General features: G+C 35.6%; 1 protein-coding gene across 1 annotated transcript in view; it reads left to right on the top strand.

Moving 5' to 3' along the window:
* The window catches only part of LOC107680937 (potassium voltage-gated channel subfamily KQT member 1-like), a gene marked incomplete at its 3' end in the record, with an annotated part of 48,390 nt that extends 33,083 nt beyond the window's left edge, over positions 1 to 15,307 (top strand). Inside the window, exons 8-14 of the mRNA XM_016477032.1 lie at positions 3,101 to 3,211; positions 3,776 to 3,871; positions 3,971 to 4,102; positions 8,004 to 8,145; positions 14,563 to 14,613; positions 14,804 to 14,909; positions 15,157 to 15,307. Of these exons, the coding sequence (XP_016332518.1) occupies positions 3,101 to 3,211; positions 3,776 to 3,871; positions 3,971 to 4,102; positions 8,004 to 8,145; positions 14,563 to 14,613; positions 14,804 to 14,909; positions 15,157 to 15,307 (789 nt within the window). The remainder of the gene's footprint in view (positions 1 to 3,100; positions 3,212 to 3,775; positions 3,872 to 3,970; positions 4,103 to 8,003; positions 8,146 to 14,562; positions 14,614 to 14,803; positions 14,910 to 15,156) is intronic.
* Positions 15,308 to 18,723: the final 3,416 nt, after the last annotated feature.

The raw sequence follows: 18,723 nt of genomic DNA, 5'->3' as shown, positions 1-18,723 counted from the left end.
AAACACATTTCATTACACCAAATACACAAAATAATGTTCTTTTTAGCAACATCATATGACCCCTTTAAGTTTACACATCTGAGATTATAAGGGAGATACATTGAGATCTCTAAATTTAAAGCCAATGAAACTCTATAAAGTTTACAGGTGAGATTACCATTTTTTTCCTTTTACTCATCTCATTGTATCAGAGAAACAATCGAGACTTTAAAGAGATCTCATTTTGATGGGGATCGTCTCACTTTTTTCTCTGTGAAGTCTATAAAACATACAATTGAGGGGAGGAATTACAAATAGAATCGACTTGAACTTGGAAATGAAAAATTGAGCAGTGGATTGAAGAAAATAGCCTAGAGCAGAGCTTTATTGCTCAGAGTTTGTTCTTTCATTGCTCAGGAGATTTAATGGTGTCCTGACGTGCTTTATTTACATATTCACTTTTGTCTCCGATGTTTCTCCGACATGACTGAGTCGATAACTGTTATACAAACAGTTATATAACTGTTATATAAAGTGAAATAAAACCAGACATAACAATAATAGTCAATAATTGTCGTACAGTGAGAGTATAGTGGTATAGCATTAATGTGGATAGCATGCTGAGATCATCTTGAGAACAATTTGATACATTGAGATCTCTTCTAAAACTTTTAAATTTACGCATGTGAGATTACCAAGGTTTTTTTCGCTGGAGAAATGTAAGCAGACGTCTCTTGTTCTGAATCTCATAGTGTCGGGACTTTAAAGAGATCTCAATTGTGTGTGTTTTTTTCTTCTTTTGGGACAGGGTGAGAAAAGGGGAACCGTTTGGTTTCTGTTCTGTGTTTTTCTTTTCTGGAGTTGCAGGTGCAGACCACAGCTGGCACGACACATCCAGAGCCGTATGATGAAACGACATGAATCATAACCGCTCTCCCAGATGTGCAGCTCCTCGCTAACTTAACAAAGCTGCTGCTGTTTCCTCTGGCCTCTTGTTTTCTTTTAAGAAGGGAGATGAATGTTTGTTTGTGCATAATGAAAGTTTTCAAACGGTTTTAAAAAAAACTTGGGAGACGCTTAAATTATTGATTAAAGAACTTTAAAGATTAAGGATAAGCAGTCAACAGTTTGGACACACTTAGCTAAAAACTAAGCCTTCTTTAATGCCTGAAATAAGACAAAATATAAGTTATCAACAGATCAGATTGATCTTGTGCTTGATGCTAATTGGTTAATACAGCGTTCCACACATGCAAAAATATACATGATACACTAGTAGCTATATTTCTCTTAAACATGTCAGAAAGCATTAATCTTGACTGAAGAAGAGCACAAGCAGATACATTTAGTAAGATTAAAGACAAGACAGAAAAAAACTAGAGCTGTAATCGCAGCCCACATGCTTGGAATACCCCACACACACACACACACACACACACACTGAGATGTTAGCTTTGGTTTTACCACACACGTAGAGCATCGATTGAACTCTGTGACTCAGTAACTCGACATGAGTCAGTCAGTCAGTTGGTTGGAGAATATTAGGGGTCCCGAAGTCACACACACACAAACACACATAGTATGGGGCGCCACCCATGGCACTTGAATCCCTCTTGTCGCGGCCTTTGTGGTCTTTTGGATGTTCAGTGGTGGGATTAAACCCTCTCGCCACCCGAAGCACTTGTTTGACGCCTTGTCCTACTTTAGCTCTTTTTGTCCGTCTTGAATGAAAGAACGCAAACACACCTTGTCAATAGAAAGCCCTCTCGAATGGACTGCGCTTTCACGCGTCGCTACAGGCCTGTTTGTTTTCCCGTGTTAGTTAAAATCCGACGTTTTTTGCTGGATTATGAGAAAAACGAACCGAGCATGAACTTCAATAGACGTCTTAAACAGAAATCCTTAAAGGGGTCCTATTATGCTTTTTCACTTTTTCAACTTTAGTTAGTCTGTAATGTTGCTGTTTGAGCATAAAAAAGATCTGCAACACTGGCCCAGCTAACCGATCACAACACACACTGGCCCAGCTAACCAATCACAGCACACACTGGCCCAGCTATGTTGTTAAAACATCTACGATGTTTTTTTTAGCCCATTTCTTTGTGGTTTCTGAGATGTTTTTTTTAATGTGTTGCTGTACTTTATGAGCTATGGTTGCTAGGGTGTTTTGGGAGAACTATGGATTTGCTAAACCGTTTAAAAAGCATTGTGGTGTGGTTTAAGGTGGTTAAAATAGTTTTTAGCATGTTGCTCGGTGCTAGCTGTTTTGGCTGGTTGCTAGGGTGTTCTAGGGTTTGACAGGGCGTATGTTGCTACAGTGTTCTGAGTGTTTTTTTTTTTTTTTAGTGGGTTGCTATAGCATTCTGGGTGCTAGGGTTGCTAGGGCGTTCTTTGAGGTTGCCAGTGGTTTAAGGTAGATGTTGCTAGGTGCTAGCTGTTTTGGTTGGTTGCTAGGGTGTTCTTGATGGGTGCTAGATGCTTATTAAGCATAACTGAATGGCAGCTCTAGCTGGTTTCTAGGGCATTGTTAGGCTCTTCTGTCACTAAATTGCTGGCAGTGTTTTTTTTTTTTTTTTTTAGTTGCTAGGGTGTTCTAGGGTTTGCCAGGGCATTTCTGTGCTGTTGCTGAAGCATTCAAAGTGGACTTTTAGTGAATTGCAGGTTGGTATGGTGTTCTGGGTCTTTTTTTTTAGTCGGTTGCTAGGCTATAGCATTCTGGGAGCCGGGGTGTTCTTGGAGGTTGCCATGGGGTTGCTAAACTGTTTAAAAAGGCGTCGTTAGTGCATCATGATGTGGTTTAAGGTGGTTAAAATAGTTTTTAGCTAGGTGCTAGCTGTTTTGGTGCTAGCTGTTGTGATTAGGCTGTTTTTTTCAGTAGGGGAATTGTATTTAGTGTGTTGTTATGCAGTTGCTAGATTGTTCTAGGGTTTGCCAGGGCATTTCTATTCAGTTGCTAAAGCATTGAATTGGATTTTAGTGGATTGCAAGTTGCTAAGGTGCTCTGAGTGGTTTATAGCATGTTGCTAGGGTGTTCTGGGTGGTTGCTAGGTGTTGTCTCTTTTATCTTTGCAAACACCATTAAAATGATGAATGTGAATCCCAAACTCTGTTTTTCTCTTAGGTTACGGTGACTACGATAGGCTACGGAGACAAAATCCCTCAGACGTGGATTGGGAAGGCCATCGCCTCCTGCTTTAGTGTGTTTGCGATTTCCTTCTTCGCTCTGCCTGCGGTAAACACACTGACTCCTGTCTTTCTCTTAGCACACACACACATTCTCTGAGCTTGTCTGGCGCCCCGGGGCAGTGTTTTCCTATAGAGACCCTCCAGTAATGGGGTCCAGGGTTAATGTGGTCCATTTAAGAGTGATAGGGCCTCCAGGGGCCCGCGGTCCTCATGTTACACATTATATAACATGCATCTGCAACATTAGTATCAAGCACAATTGACAAATCAGAGCTACTGCAGTTTATAAAATTAAAATGCATATTTATATTGTATGTAAATATTTTTATATAATATATTAAATATACATATTTATTATTTATATTATATATAGTTTTTAATATGCAAACAATTATTAGAAACTGAAGAATATTTAATATAAATATAATTGGAAATTATTGGAAAATATATATATATATATTAGTTGTACTTCTTATTTGGCCTAATCTAACAGTACTATGATAATTTCAATAATAAATCAATAAAATGCATGATATAAGTGTGAGTTTTTCCATTTAGTTTATTTATTTTCTGGTAGCCAAACATTTGAACTGTCTTCCTCTGCGTGCAGGGCATTCTGGGATCTGGTTTTGCTCTTAAAGTCCAGCAGAAACAGAGACAGAAGCATTTTAACCGGCAGATTCCAGCCGCAGCCTCTCTAATACAGGTGACTAACAACTTCTCGCTCACTCAGCTGATGCTACGGCCACGACACAATGCACATTTCTTTCTTAACACACCGTAAATAACTCTGTCCCATGTTCAGACACTGTGGAGGTGCTACGCTTGCGAGAAGTCTGACAGCTGTACGGCTACATGGAAGATGTACGTGCTGACGGGCGACTACATCCCCATCATAAACTCAGAAAACTCCAGCCCGGGCAACTTCAGACGGCTGGTGAGGAGAAACGCTCCCTGCTCCCTCCCCCCATCTGCAAACGGATATTTCACAAAGTCCTTTGTGTTGTTTTTTTGGTCATTGTCATGTTCCTTCCTGTCGATTGTCCTGATTGAGCCTCCGTAGCGGGCCACTGCAAAGCCCAGACAGTAAAAGCATTTTTCTAGAGGGGTTATTGTGTGTTGAGTCCTTTCTATAGGCTCATGTGAGTTCCCAGAGCGCATGTAAAGGTCTCTGTGGTTGAACATTAGAGGGTGTGATGGGTGTTTTAGATGAACTTAGATTTGAGTTGAGCTGTAGCTAAGAAAAAATTGTGAGACTGTCTTTTTTTTTTTTTTAGCTTTTCCAGTAACAGATTATTTTCCACATGGCCTTGCTTGTTTTTGCCATTTTTCACAATTTTTACTCTAAAGTGTTAGAGAATTAGTTCATTCGGATGGAAGTAAAATGGGTTTTGATGCTTCATTTTGACTTCAACTGCATATTTAGTGGTGTGTCAGGAGTTCGGCTGTTTTCGAAGCTTTCCCAGGTTTTACAAAGATCTTTTTCCAACAAAGTAGTGATATAATCAAACATGCTATTATAGAATGTAGTGTTGTGAAGTTCAGTTTGTTTTACCGAATCAGAACTGATTCAGAAAATGATTCACTGATTCTTTTGAGTCATTTCCTGTGCAGCATTTTAGTCCTTCTTTATTACAGTGACATATTTATTGAAATGCTGCTTTTAATTAAATAAATTAATACTTTTATTCAGTAAGGATGCATTACATTGATCAAAAGTGGCAGTAAAGACATTTACTGTATAATGTTACAAAAGATTTCTATAAAAAAAAACAAAAAATCCTGTTCTTTTGAATTTTATATTTATCAAAGAATCATAAAAAATGTATCATGATTTCCACAAAAAATATTAGGCAGGACAAATGTTTTTCACATTAACCCTCTGGGGAGGATCACCTAATATTATTTAAATGTATATATTATTATTATCATTATTATTATTATTATTTTTATTTTTATTTTTTTTTCAACAGACTTCTTTCAAAAACTTCCCAAAAATTTTACTGACCCAAACTTTTGAATGATAGTGTATGTATTAGTTTATTAGTTGTATTTATCTTAAATTGATCTGTTTAAGTTTAGAGTCAACATTCACAACTCATTTTATACGTAATATGACTCATTTGCGGTAAACGTGATATTCAACAAGAAAATGTAGGACAAGACTTGATATTATTAATGAATCTATGACAGACATAATTAAAGATGAGGAATTGAGAAGAGTTGTTTTTAGTGTTAAATATCTGATAATGTATTAAGCATGCAAACTTTTTGTTAGTAGCCTGTAGTGTAACTATATTTTCTTTCTTTACCAAAAAGAAGCTTGTTCTTTATTTAACGAGTTCAGATGATGAAAAACTTCCCCAAGACGGCGTTCGACTGACTTCCATCCACGGCGAGTGTGTGTTTGACACGGAGCCAGAAGGTTTTTGCCATTCAACGTTTTAATTAACGCCTCTGTGTGACGGCTTTAACCCCGTGGTGGATTTCACAGGCTCTTTTCTGAAGAGAAACCAGGTTTAGGTGTGAGAAGCGCGGCGAGAGACCTGATGTCATGGGACGGACTCGTTTCTCTGTCTCTCCGCTCACCCGCTTGACCCCGCGACCCCCCTTTGTCTGCCGCGCACAAAGACGCAGTCAAATGCGATGATGTAACCGCGGCCACTCTCCTGGGAGCAAAACCTTTGTGCAGCGCAACAACAACAAAAAAATCTTTGTGTAGCTCTGACTCCAAATGTATTGGGCAGCGGGCGTGTGACTGTTCTCCTTCATAAACCTCTCATTTATTCCCCCTCACAGCAGTTATTCAGGCCAGCGGGAAGCCGTGATTTTGTGACGTGACTAATATTTCACTGGCTTGTGTAGGTTGCGTAGTCACCGCAGAATTCGTGGATTCACAAAATGCATATTCTCCAAAAAAGGGCAAATTTGAATTTCATATCTGTGGGAATTTGACGTGCTCAGGCGAGACGTGTGGTTTTTCCGTAAGCCTTATCAGTGTTTCTTGGGGAGAAACAAAGAGTTTCTTGGAGCTGCTGTTTATCAGATTATATATGAGATTAAACGTGGCTTTGTTTTGGGGTTTAGGACTCGTACGTCAAGGCTCGAGGCATTGTGAATTCTGTTTGTGAAATTATTTGAATGAGCTCGCAATAATGGCGAGTAAATCATCATTTGCTCTCCGTCATGTCGTTCCAAACTCGTATGACTCGCTTGCTTTTTCATAAAACACTTTTGATGAGTATTTGCCGTCGTTTTTCATATGAAAGTGACATACACTGTTGGTCAAAAGTTTTGAGATTTTTTTAATGTTTTAAATGTAAAATCGCTCCGAAAGGCTGCATTTATTTGATTAAAAATACAGTAAAAACAGTAAAATTGTGAAATATTATTATAATTTAAAATAACCATTTTCTATGTGAATATATTGTAAAATGTAATTTATTTCTGTGATCAAAGCTGTATTTTCAGCATCATTACTCCAGTCTTCAGTGTCACATGATCTTCAGAAATCATTCTAATATGCTGATATGAGCTCAAGAAACATTTATGATTATTATCAATGTTGAAAAAAGTTTTGCGGCTTCAGATTTTTGTTGAAATCATGATTTCAGGATCCTTTGATGAATAGAAAATTCAAAAGAACAGCATTTATTTGAAATATAAATCTTTTGTAACATTATACATGTCTTTACTGTCACTTTTGATCAATTTAATGTTTATTTATTTTATTTATTTAGTCATTTATCAGACACTTTTATCCAAAGCGACTTACAAATGAGGACAACAGAAGCAATCAATTGTAGTATTAAAACAACTAAAACCAGATCCAAAACTAAAAGCTAAAACTTTATAAATACTACCTATACACATTTTAAAAATAAAGAGATGAAATAAAAATGACAAATGCATACAACAAAATGTCAAAACTTAACATTTAAAAGAAAAACAAAAAAATAAAGCTAAAAACAATTCAAATAACTAAAATTTAAATAAATAACAAATACAAATAATACAAATCAAATGACAGTAGTTTATCAGTAATCCTACAAAATAACACTGCCAAACTTACATGCTAAAAAACAACAACTTACTTACACATAGTAAGAAATGGTTATAAAAACTGAAACAGAAGCGAAACAAGTAGTAGGAAAGAGGAGAAATAAAAAGCAATACTTATCCTTTGCCGGTGTCCTGCCCGGTGGAGTCGCACGCTAGAGTCGATGGTCTTTACACTCTTCGGTCCCCACACGAGGAGGCCGTCACGCCGCGGTAAACTAAGTAACTACTTTTTTATACCCTTCTGACAAAATACTACATTAATTCAGCTGGACACACTTTCCTTATTTTCTCCACAACAAATGGCCAAGCAAGCGCAGACACTGACAAGATACGCGATACAGAACGAGACCAAACGTGAATGTGTCCAAGATTAATAAAATAATGAATTTCTTTTCCTTTTTTTTTAATTACCTACCCCAGACTTTTAAATGGGTATCACGGTTTCCACAAAAATATTGGTCTGTTTTCAACATTGATAATAATCAGATATGTTTCTTGAGCTCATATCAGCATATTAGAATGATTTCTGAAGATCATGTGACACTGAAGATACAGCTTTGATCACAGAAATAAATTAGTTTAAAATATATTCTATAGAAAACAGCTATTTTGAATTGTAACATTATTTCTATTTTTACTGTATTTTAATCAAATTATTGACCGCTGGTGTAAGTTGCCCATGTGACTTCTGCACTATATTCCGAGTCTTTTTCATGATTTTAGATGAATAATTTCTTTATGAAGTGCAAGTAATGTTGTCACTCTTGTCTTCTCAGAGTAAGCGGTACAAGCGGAAGCCGAAGGTCACGCGTGATAACGGTTCTCTGGGTCCCGGAGGAGAACGCACCCTCTCCATCCCACAAATCACCTACGACCACATCGATGATAAAGACGGAGTCTTTACAGAGGAGTCCAGAGGTATGGCCGCTCACGATAGATAGCCCCTGCTGGGATAGCCCATGTTGTATGTTCAGTTATTACTATGATGCACAGCTGTGAGTGCTCAGTGTTTCATCGGTCTGGGTTAACAGTATATTTCCCATTATCTTTCTCTAAAGACATATTAAAAAATTATAAAAAGTATTAAAAAATTATTAAATAACTATTTTGAGCCATGAAACCCGAACCAATCGGTTCTGAGATTAATCACAATGTTTTATTTTCATTATTATTTATATGCTAGTAGAATTTATTAATATTTTGAATTGGCTTTTATTTTTATATTTAATATTTTAAATTTTAAATATTAGTTTTAGTCCGTTTTTTTAAATTTTTTTTTTTTTTTTTATATTTCTATTTAGCTTTAATTTTTTATTCAGTATTAGTTTTAGAAATGTTAGTTACTTCATGTTATTGTTACTTCAACTTATTTAAATCAGTTAGTTGCTAAGGCAACATTTCTCTTGAGGCTTCATTTTATTTTTCTTTCATTTTAAAACTTCAATTTTTTCACCTAATATTTATATTTTAATTAGTTTTTATTCATGTAAATTTTATTTATATTTATTTAGCTTTATTTCAAGTACTGAAGACGATTTTTTATTGGTTTTAGTTAACGATAACAACACTGATCACAACATTTGAGAAATTATTCAGATTCTAATCGGATTGACTCGGATTGTCCTCACAATATTTTTATATTTTCATTTTTTATTTTAATTTTAGTTTAGGTTTTAATAATTTTATGTTCTTTTTCATTTTTATTTAATTTATTTATTTTAATATTCCCCTTTTGCTTTAATGAATCTGTATTTTATTTTATTTCATTTTATTTCATTTTTGAATCAGATTAAGAAAGTATTCAGATTATTCAGATTGAGTATTCTGCGTTTACATGAAGGCTTAATTTCATTTCATTTCATTTCATTTCATTTAGTTTCGTTTCGTTTCGTTTTATTTTTTGTTTTATTTTGGTCTGATTGAGTATACACAATATTTTCATAATAATTTTAATACATTTTAATATCTTTATTTTAATTTAAAAATTTAATTTTAAAATTAAATTTTTGACATTTTAGTAGTTCCATTTAGCTTTTTTTTATTATTTTATTTTATTTTATTTTGTCTTAAAGATAAAAAATGAAATAAAATAAAATTATTTTTAAATCGGATTGACAAAGTGTTTGGCTTCATATGTTTACTCTGCTAATCGGATCGATTGCGGTGTTTATATGAAGGCTTTTCAGTCTGATTCATTCTGAATCAGTGCGATTGACCTGCATGTAAGCATAGCTGGTGTTGACACACTGATACGAGGAGGAGCTTGTTCCTGATGTTTCTTTTTGACCATGTCACATGAAAAGTGTGTCTATTAAATTAATTTGACAGTGGCAAATCTGAGCTTGAATTTATTAAAGACATTTGGCATTAAAGGCATTTTAGTGGCTAATATCTGTCAAATTCAACAGATAGATCTGACTACCAGAAAACTGGAAATGCGTGTGTAGTTATAGTGCAAAAACATGTTTTCAGAGTTTCAAGTTTCTTCTTCACTGGAGCATCCGGTGCGATTCATCAACCAGAAAACAGGACACAAAAGAGGCTCTTGTCATTTATTTATTCCATTCTTGTACCCCATAAATTGAGCGGAAGCGTTACGCTGAGCGATAAAGAGGATGGAAAGATGAAAAGCCGGCGTTTCGACCTGACCCATTTTTCCATATTGAATAGATGTCATTTTCCACATGCGAGTGGAGCACATCCGGTCCCCTGCTAAACCGGTCTGTTAATAAGTCTGTTTTTACGGGTTTTCCTGTCAAATGGCTTCATCATAAAAGCAGACACATTAACACAGACGGTCCCCAGCAGAGAAGCCTCTTCTGAAGCTTAATTATGACTGAAGAGGGGAAAGATAATGAAATCGCTGCACATGTCTGCAGGCCTTTGAACTCTGGGAAAAGGGAAAGATAAAAACATGTTGAGCGGTTTGGCTGATCAAAGCCTTCAGTCGGTTGCATAGTCTGTAAGGTATTTCAGCAAAAAGTATATTTTCGCCACAAGCATGTCGAAAAACTGTTGAAATAAACGCTGAACCAAACCAACCAACATTTAGGAAAAAGAAAGTGGCATTTGCAACCCATGATGTGTCTGGATATTTAACTAGAAAAACGTGTTTTTTGTCCATTGGGAACTGATTGAATTGTGAAAAGTTTAAGCAAAAGTGCCACTAAGTTTGAATGGCTACATGTTTTTCCCTTTACACAGGCATCACAAAACTTTTCCGATCATCAGGTGAGAGCTTTCTATCCGTGCCGCTGTGGTTTTCTGCTTGCTGCTGCTGCTGCTTCTGCTTTTTTGCAAGTGCATGTTGTGTTATGGTGGCATCATGTTGCTTGCTATACGTAAAGGCAAAAAATGCATTTATTTTAACAAAATGTGAACATTAAAAGCCAGCAATTTTCTTAAATGAAACGAGGTGTCAAAGCAGCAAGTCATTTCCATTAAAACATATATTAAAAATTAATAAATAAAAAGGAAATGAAAAAAAGTTACATTTCTAAGGCCTCTAAATGATCAACGTGATCAAAACGTTGCTGAAAAACCTGTTGCACGCAATCTACTGCATGCCTTCTGTCGTCTAATTGATAGTTTAATATTTTTATTTTTTACTATAATTGTACAAACGTCCACCTTTAGCTTGTGGTTCACGTGCGCTTTCGCTATGAAATCTTTATTGATTTTTATAAAGTAAACGTAGGAATAATGTTGATACAGTCAGTAATATTTCAAAATGAACACTTACTGGACTGAAGCAACTTTTTTTATTATTTTTTAAAATATTTTAAAATATATATATTTTTTTATTTGTTTTTGTAATTTTTTTAACTTTAATTTTTACATTTTAATTTTCAAGTTTTAGAATTTTTTTAGTTTTTGTCACTTATTTTTGACAAAAAATATATATTTTTATATGCCTATATAATTTTTATTAATTTTTATTTCAGTTGTAGTTTTTTTTAGTACATCAGGTTAAACTTAAAAAAAGAAGAAATGTTGATTTTGGAAGCTAGCTACAATTAAATGTTGTTTTTTTTTATATTTAATTTTAGTTAGCATTTACTTCAAGTAAATCTTTTTTTATGGCTTTAGTTTTAACTATAATAACCCTGCTTGTATGACAGCGTCACTGGAGTCTTGAGGCATTTTGAGGGCCATCAGCAACAGAAATAAACCTAAATGAAGTGTCAAAAGTCACACGAGTGCCAAATCAATGAAATTACACAATTTCACACATTATAAAGCCATCTCAGACGGTTTTGCTCATGTTGCAGTGTTTTCTTGACATCTAAACTTTCATATTAATTAGGGGTGTAACGGTACACATATTCATACTGAAAATTTTCCATACGGGTCTTTCTGTTCGGTACGCATGTGTACTGAACAAATACAGCGTTGTTTTAACCACTGCATGAGTGGAACTTCATTGGAAACTTCCAGTTTTATATATTGTTACTTTTGACAAGAAACAAAGTCTCATCTATAAAATGATGTCCTTTTATTCAAGAAATACAAACAATAAATGCTCTTTGGTGCGGCGCGACAGATCGCTGTATAAACGCCTCAGTTCAAACGGCAGCACGATCATCTCTTCCTCTTTACTACTAGTTTTAGCGTGAAATAAACATGAATGAACATCTCACACCTCATGTAATCGCTCAATCAATGTTTCAACTGCGGAAAGACGGCAATAAAACAGCTTGTTAACAAAAGGTCACGTAACTTTTAATTTACCTCAGGAAGTCATCAGTTTCCACAGCTCGTTAGTTCACTAGAGAAATGAAGTCTAGAGAAGAACATTTCACGAAATATTAGACCATATACTCATTATATTTGACTTTACCTGTTAGTGATGTCTTAATTATTTAATGTATCTTTAAATGAATCTGTTATGAAGAAGTATGACAGCCACTGTGTAAATGAATATATTTCACCAACAAGACATTTTAAAATGTAGAAGTTAATTTAAAAACTGCATTATGTGCAATTTACATATTTGCATACAGTTTTTTAATTTGAGTGGGTTTATTATTGTATTTAAAAATAAATAGTAATTGCCTATGTCTGTCTCTGGAGTCACCTTTACCGGACTTGCTGAACAACATCTTTGTCTGTTAAACACTGCTTGTTCAGAGGTTTTTAAAGCCACTGCTCCCCTTAAACTTAAGAAGCCAAAACCTAAAACTGAATCATGGCTTAATGACAACATCCATTCTCTGAGACAAGCTTGTAGAAGAGCAGAACGAAAATGGAAAAAGGACGAATTGCATCAAGAATGCAGTGAAATCTGCTAAGTCTAAATATTTTTCAAATTTAATTGCAAAAAATCATCACAGCTCTAAAGCTTTGTTTTCTGTTTATAGCTCTGTTTTAAATACTCTTGTAAATGTGATTTCAAATCCCTCTGTGTTATTATGTGAAGGTTTCTCAAGGTTTTTTTTTTGATAAGATCACCGTATCACCTGAGTCTTGTTGTTCTTTAGTCACATGGAGCGTTTTTGACTCAGTTTCTCTCCAGTCTCTCACAGAAATTATTGACAATTTGAAACCTTCCTTTTGCTCCCATGATGTTCTCCCTTCACGTATTTTGAAACAAATTTTTGATTCGGTTGGACCCAGTCTGATATCTTTTCTGAATAAATGTTTAAGTTCAGGGACTATCCCTGATAGCCTTAAGGAGGCTACACTTACTTCTCTTCTCAACAAACCTTAACTTGATGTTAGTGATTTCAATCATTTTCTACCCATTTCGACGTTTCCTTTTATTACCAAAGTCTTGGAAAAATCTCCTGTCTTTTCTTAGCTCAAATCAGATTTTTGAAACCCTCCAGTCTGGACTTAAGTCTCTTTATCACTGTTAGCGACTGACTCTGGCGACTCTGTGATCCTATTACTTTTAGACCTAACCTCGACTTTTCATACAGTTGATCATACTATTCATAATATGTTATGTGGGCATCCAGGGAACTGTCCTTAATTGGTTTAAATCATATTTAACTAATAGAAGTTTTTTTGTCAGACTGGGTAACTTTTCATTGTCGCCGGCTCAACTTTCTTGTGGAGTGCCACAGGGTTCAGTTCTCGCACCTGTTCTCTTTTCCTTGTATTTACTTCCTTTGGGCTCCATTTTCAGAAAGCATAGTGTATCATTTCACTGCTATGCAGATGAAATTGATCTACCCCTGATACGCAATAAACATACTGCTCTGAAATCTCTTTTTCCTTGCCTAGATGAAGTGAAAACTTGGTTTTCTCAAAACTTTCTATTTCTGAATGAATCAAAAACCGAGGTTATAGTCTTTGGTCCCCACGAAAACTCTGGCAGTAGAAGTATTGACCTGAACTACCTTGCTGCCTTTATTTCCTCCTGCGTTAAGAATTTAGGTGTGGTTTGGGATTGTAGCCTCAAATTCGACAAACAAATAAATGTGGTGATTGGCTCTTGTTTTTTTCAGTTATGTCTTCTCTCCAAGATTCAATCTTTTCTCTCTGAGAAAACCTTCGAGATTGCAATCCACACGCTTGTCACGTCTCGCCTGGGCTACTGCAACTCTCTCTATTATAGTATGTCCAAGTCTTCTGTCGCTCGTTTCCAATTAGTGCAAAATTACGCTGCAAAATTCCCCAAAGGATGGCGTAATTTGACCACGTTACTAAGATTTTGAAATCGCTACATAGGTTGCCTGTACATTTTAGAATTGAGTTCAAAATTCTTCTTTATGTTTTTAAATCTCTAAATAATCTGGCACCAAGCTATCTGTTTGAGCTAAATCAATACAATACCACATGAAATCTGAGGTATGCTGAACAGAGATCGGCACAGTCTTTAACTGCTTTTTTTTTTCTTTGGCTTTCAATTCGTTGTGAGCTCGTGTCATTAATACGTGATCTGCCCTGTGCTTTTGTTTTGTTTTGTTCAGCACTTTGGTCAGTCGTGCTTGCTGTTTTTAAATGTGCGATATAAATAAAGCAAACTTGAAACTTAAGTTTGGGCTCTGTTGTTAATTGTAACCTTATCGTAATGTAAAAGGGCTCCCTTTAGTTAAGAGCAAAAGCTGTAATTATAATCAAATTTATTTAAACAAAGAGCAATATGTTAAGTAAACCACTGTTTAATAAAAAAATAAGCAATTTTATATTTAGTTTTCCCCCTGCTGTACAGAAATCGTACCGAACCGTGATGTCAAAACCGAGGTACATACCGAACCGTCATGTTTGTGCATCATTACACCCCTAATATTAATCATGTTCTGCCTCTGCTGCTCTTTCTTCTCTTGTTTTTGTTGTTCAGCATGATCTTAGTTTGCGCTTTTTTTCTTTGTATCTGCATGTCAACAGACCGCCAGCGCTCATGGTCGGCTTTCGCTCTCAGCTGTCCTTCTTCTCCAGGTATCCGTCTTTCTTTTCCTCGCCCACATTTGGGAAATGCTCTCCTCTTTTCTTGAGTTTTCTCCAAAATGCATACATTTTCTGACTTTAATGTGTGCATTCATTCTAGCACATCTCAATACTTCCCTGCTGGATTTTATGTCATGTGAGTTTGTGGTTTATTGGAGATATTGTAATTTTTTCTCTACAGTTAAGAAAAAACTGGATGGCCCTGATATCTCACGAAACAACAGCCTGATGGATGAGCTGGACTTCACGGCTGACATCCCTCTACCTTTAGTTACAGATGCTTCACAGTGAGTTGCTCTGGTTTTTATCCACCCATTGAACACTTTCTTCGCTCAAAATGGCATTTAATGTTTGCGTTCTGTGTGAACGGCCCTGAACATTTGTGTATGTGGTGTGAACAAGCAGGCACATTTTGGATTTTCCACTTTCCACTTTTAAAGCATTCTCACTTCATCCTTTTCCATCTGAAACATCTCAAGATCTTCCTGATCCTCAGCCGTGAGATGAAGGAAAGCACCTCTTTCTCTCTTTCAGTCTTTTAAGAAGCCCGTTTGTGGCTAAGGAGGAAGAATCAGTCTCTACTCAGCACCTTAATACAACCAGGTACTTTTTCCTGTCTGTTTCCCGTCTGTTTCCTGTCTCTTTCCTGTCCCGTAAGTTTGATTATATGTGGTCAGCCTGGATGGTGAGACATCCTCTAACTTGTGTCTCTCAGCTGTGGTGATTTTTAACTTTTTTTTTACTTGAACTGTGGTGTGAACAAGCAGGCACATTTTGGATTTTCCACTTTCCACTTTTAAAGCATTCTCACTTCATCCTTTTCCATCTGAAACATCTCAAGATCTTCCTGATCCTCAGCCGTGAGATGAAGGAAAGCACCTCTTTCTCTCTTTCAGTCTTTTAAGAAGCCCGTTTGTGGCTAAGGAGGAAGAATCAGTCTCTACTCAGCACCTTAATACAACCAGGTACTTTTTCCTGTCTGTTTCCCGTCTGTTTCCTGTCTCTTTCCTGTCCCGTAAGTTTGATTATATGTGGTCAGCCTGGATGGTGAGACATCCTCTAACTCTCAGCTCTCAGCTGTGGTGATTTTTAACTTTTTTTTTTCTTGAACTATATTTTAGGCCATGTTTTTTTTTTTTTTTGTTTTTTTTTTTTACAAAAAAACTATAATTTAGTATGCCAACTCAATTCAGTGAATCATTTCTTTCAACCAGTTCATTTAAATGAATCTGTGAATCTTTATGCAATTAATTGTTCCAAAACATCTCAGCCACCATGATTAAAAAAAAAGCCAGTGAGTTGTTAATTTGACTGATTCAGTTTGATTTGTGAGTGACTCATTCAGATTCCCACGATTCCCGCGGTCCTGGAAAGCCTGAAAATATCAGGCAATTTCAAAAGTGTGATTTTCAGGACTAGAAAAAGTCAGAAATTAATAAAATATTTTAAGATTTTGGAAAATTCATGTAAATTTCCATAGTCAATGTCATTTTTTTAAATTATCAGTTATAAATTATTTATTCGAGTAGAAATTATTTTTTGAGAGTGAAATCTCTCTATACATTGATTTTTTTTTTTCATGGAAATTTTCATATCCAATATTTTTTTTTTTTAAATATGATAAATTCTAAATTATTTATTTGACTAGAAATTATTCTTTGAGAGTGCAATATCTATACAAATGGAAATTTCCATAGCCAGTATACTATTTTTTATTTGTATATATTTTTAAAGAAATTCTAAATTATTTATTATACATTGTTTCAAAAATAAAATCTTTATCCAGTTAAGTCCTAGAAATTCTTGTATCCTATAAAAGTTATGGAAATTCAGTTATCAGAAAATGTGGGAATATGACTTCAAATGATTAATTGAGAAGATCTGATTCAAATGAACGATTCTTTCACAAATTCACACAGATTATGATTTGATAGCTGAAATTATCTTTTTATTTTGAATGTTTTAATTTTTACTTTTTTTTTGTAACACTTTCCATTAATGTGTGATTCAAAGGCGTGATTTTCAGGACTAGAAAAAGTCCTGGAAATGAATCAAATATTTTAAGATTTTGGATAAGTCATGGAAATTTCCATAGGCAATAAACTTTTTTTTTTTTTTTTTTAAAGATATGATGAATTCTAAATAGTTTCTTTGACTAGAAGTGACTCTTTGAGAGTAGAATGGTTTAAAAAAAAAAAAAAATCTTAATCAAGTTAAATTCTGTAGTATCCTAGAAAAGTTACAGAAATTAATTTGTCCAAAAGTGAGAACCTTGTGTGACTCAGTTCAGCTGATTCACTGAGAAGACGAATGAATGATTCTTTCACAAATTCACACAGACGATTATTTGATAACTGAAATGATATTCGCCCAAACTCATTATTCTGGCAAGCATGAAATGTTAAATGGCTTAGTCTGCATCTATAGTTTCCATCAGTCTGTAGATTTGAGCATTTAGCTGGGCTGCACACACAGGTCTGTTTCTGAGCCACACCTGTGAAAGCATCTCATGTGACATTCAGCTCGCCCTCTGAGTTCTCCTGACACTAGACGCTTTCTGCTCTCCTGCCGCCCATGATGAGGTGTGTCAGTGTGGGCCTGTCCGGGGGAATGAAAGGATGTCTCTCTCATTATAAGGGCCTGTGAGAAGCCCTGAAGGGGGGAAATAAAGAACAGGAAGGGCGTGAGAGAGGAAGTGGGCGGCCCGTGGTGTAAAGGGATGCTGCGTGTAGACGCAGAAATTTCACACTTTATGACATTTAAAGGAACAGTTCACCCAAAAATGAAAATTTGCTGAAAGGTTACTCACCTTTCAGGCCATCCAAGATGTAGATGAGTTTGTTTCTTCATCAGATTTGGAGAAATGTAGCAGTGCATCGCTCGCTCACCAATGGATGTGAATGGGTGCCGTCAGAATGAGAGTCCAAACAGCTGATAAAAACATCACAATAATCCACAAGTAATCCACACCACTCCAGTCCATCAGATAATGTCTTGTGAAGCCAAAAGCTGCGCGTTTGTAAGAAACAAATCCATCATTTAGATGATTTAAACTCCAAAGCTGCTGCTTCCGAGTCCTCTATCCATAATATTTCTTCTTCAGTGAAAAAGTCGTCTCGTCTGAATCAGGAGAGAAATCTGCACAGATCAAACACAGTAAACAGTCTAAAACAGCTCTAAACATAGCCTATATGTAGCTGGATTTTGATGTGAGAGACAACAGGAGATGGACTTTTTCACTGGAGGAGGCGTTATTATGGATTATGGACTCGTATTTTGGTTAGAAGCAATGATTTAGTGTTAAAATGCCTTAATGATGGATTTGTTTCTTACAAACATGCAGCTTTTTGCTTCACAAGTCATTAAATGATGTGCTGTTTGACCTTTGACCCCATCTGTGAATCTGCCTGCTGCCACAGTATCATCCTGATCCCCTGAGTCTCAAACTGAGACTTAGAAGTGTGAATGAACTTTTGTGAAATATTCCACTACAGTTATTTTGTCTGATTCGCAAACGGTCCACAAAAGCGTATTGTTCTCTGTCGGATATTCGCTCTAGTCTCGCCAAGAATGAACGGAGTGGGAACACGCGTCGTATTGACACACAACAACTCTGTCTGAGAAAACCTATAATGAGAGGATGAGGTGGAGGAGGAGAGAGCAGAGCTTATTGAGGTCATTTACACTGTGAATAACTTCAGTCACAGACGGTTTCTGATAATACAGACCGAAGAACTCAGAATCTCAGTTAAGGGTGTAGTACTGTCTTTCTCTCTTTCTTTGAGTTTGCTTGGCAGGCTGTGCTGCTCATACTATTTTCACAGTATGCTAATTCAAAGTGTGCAGTTCACACACTGTATCCCACAATGCAATGCACTCGACTTGACCTTCTATTTCTAATGTGAATGGAAAAAAGCTTATTCATACATTTTCTAACAGCTGTTCATACATTTTCACAAATTGTAATAAAATGCAAAATAACCATTTTAAATATTTACTGTGTATTAAATAAACGTGAATAATATGTATACAAATATAATTTATGCTAGAGGTCTTGAAATTACTTTGTTTATATATTTAGTTTCTATTTTTATATATTTA

The sequence above is a fragment of the Sinocyclocheilus anshuiensis genome, unplaced genomic scaffold (assembly GCF_001515605.1).
Source record: "Sinocyclocheilus anshuiensis isolate Anshui unplaced genomic scaffold, SAMN03320099.WGS_v1.1 scaffold1716, whole genome shotgun sequence".
Taxonomy (NCBI): Eukaryota; Metazoa; Chordata; class Actinopteri; order Cypriniformes; family Cyprinidae; genus Sinocyclocheilus; species Sinocyclocheilus anshuiensis.
This window is presented reverse-complemented; position numbering and strand designations above follow the sequence as displayed.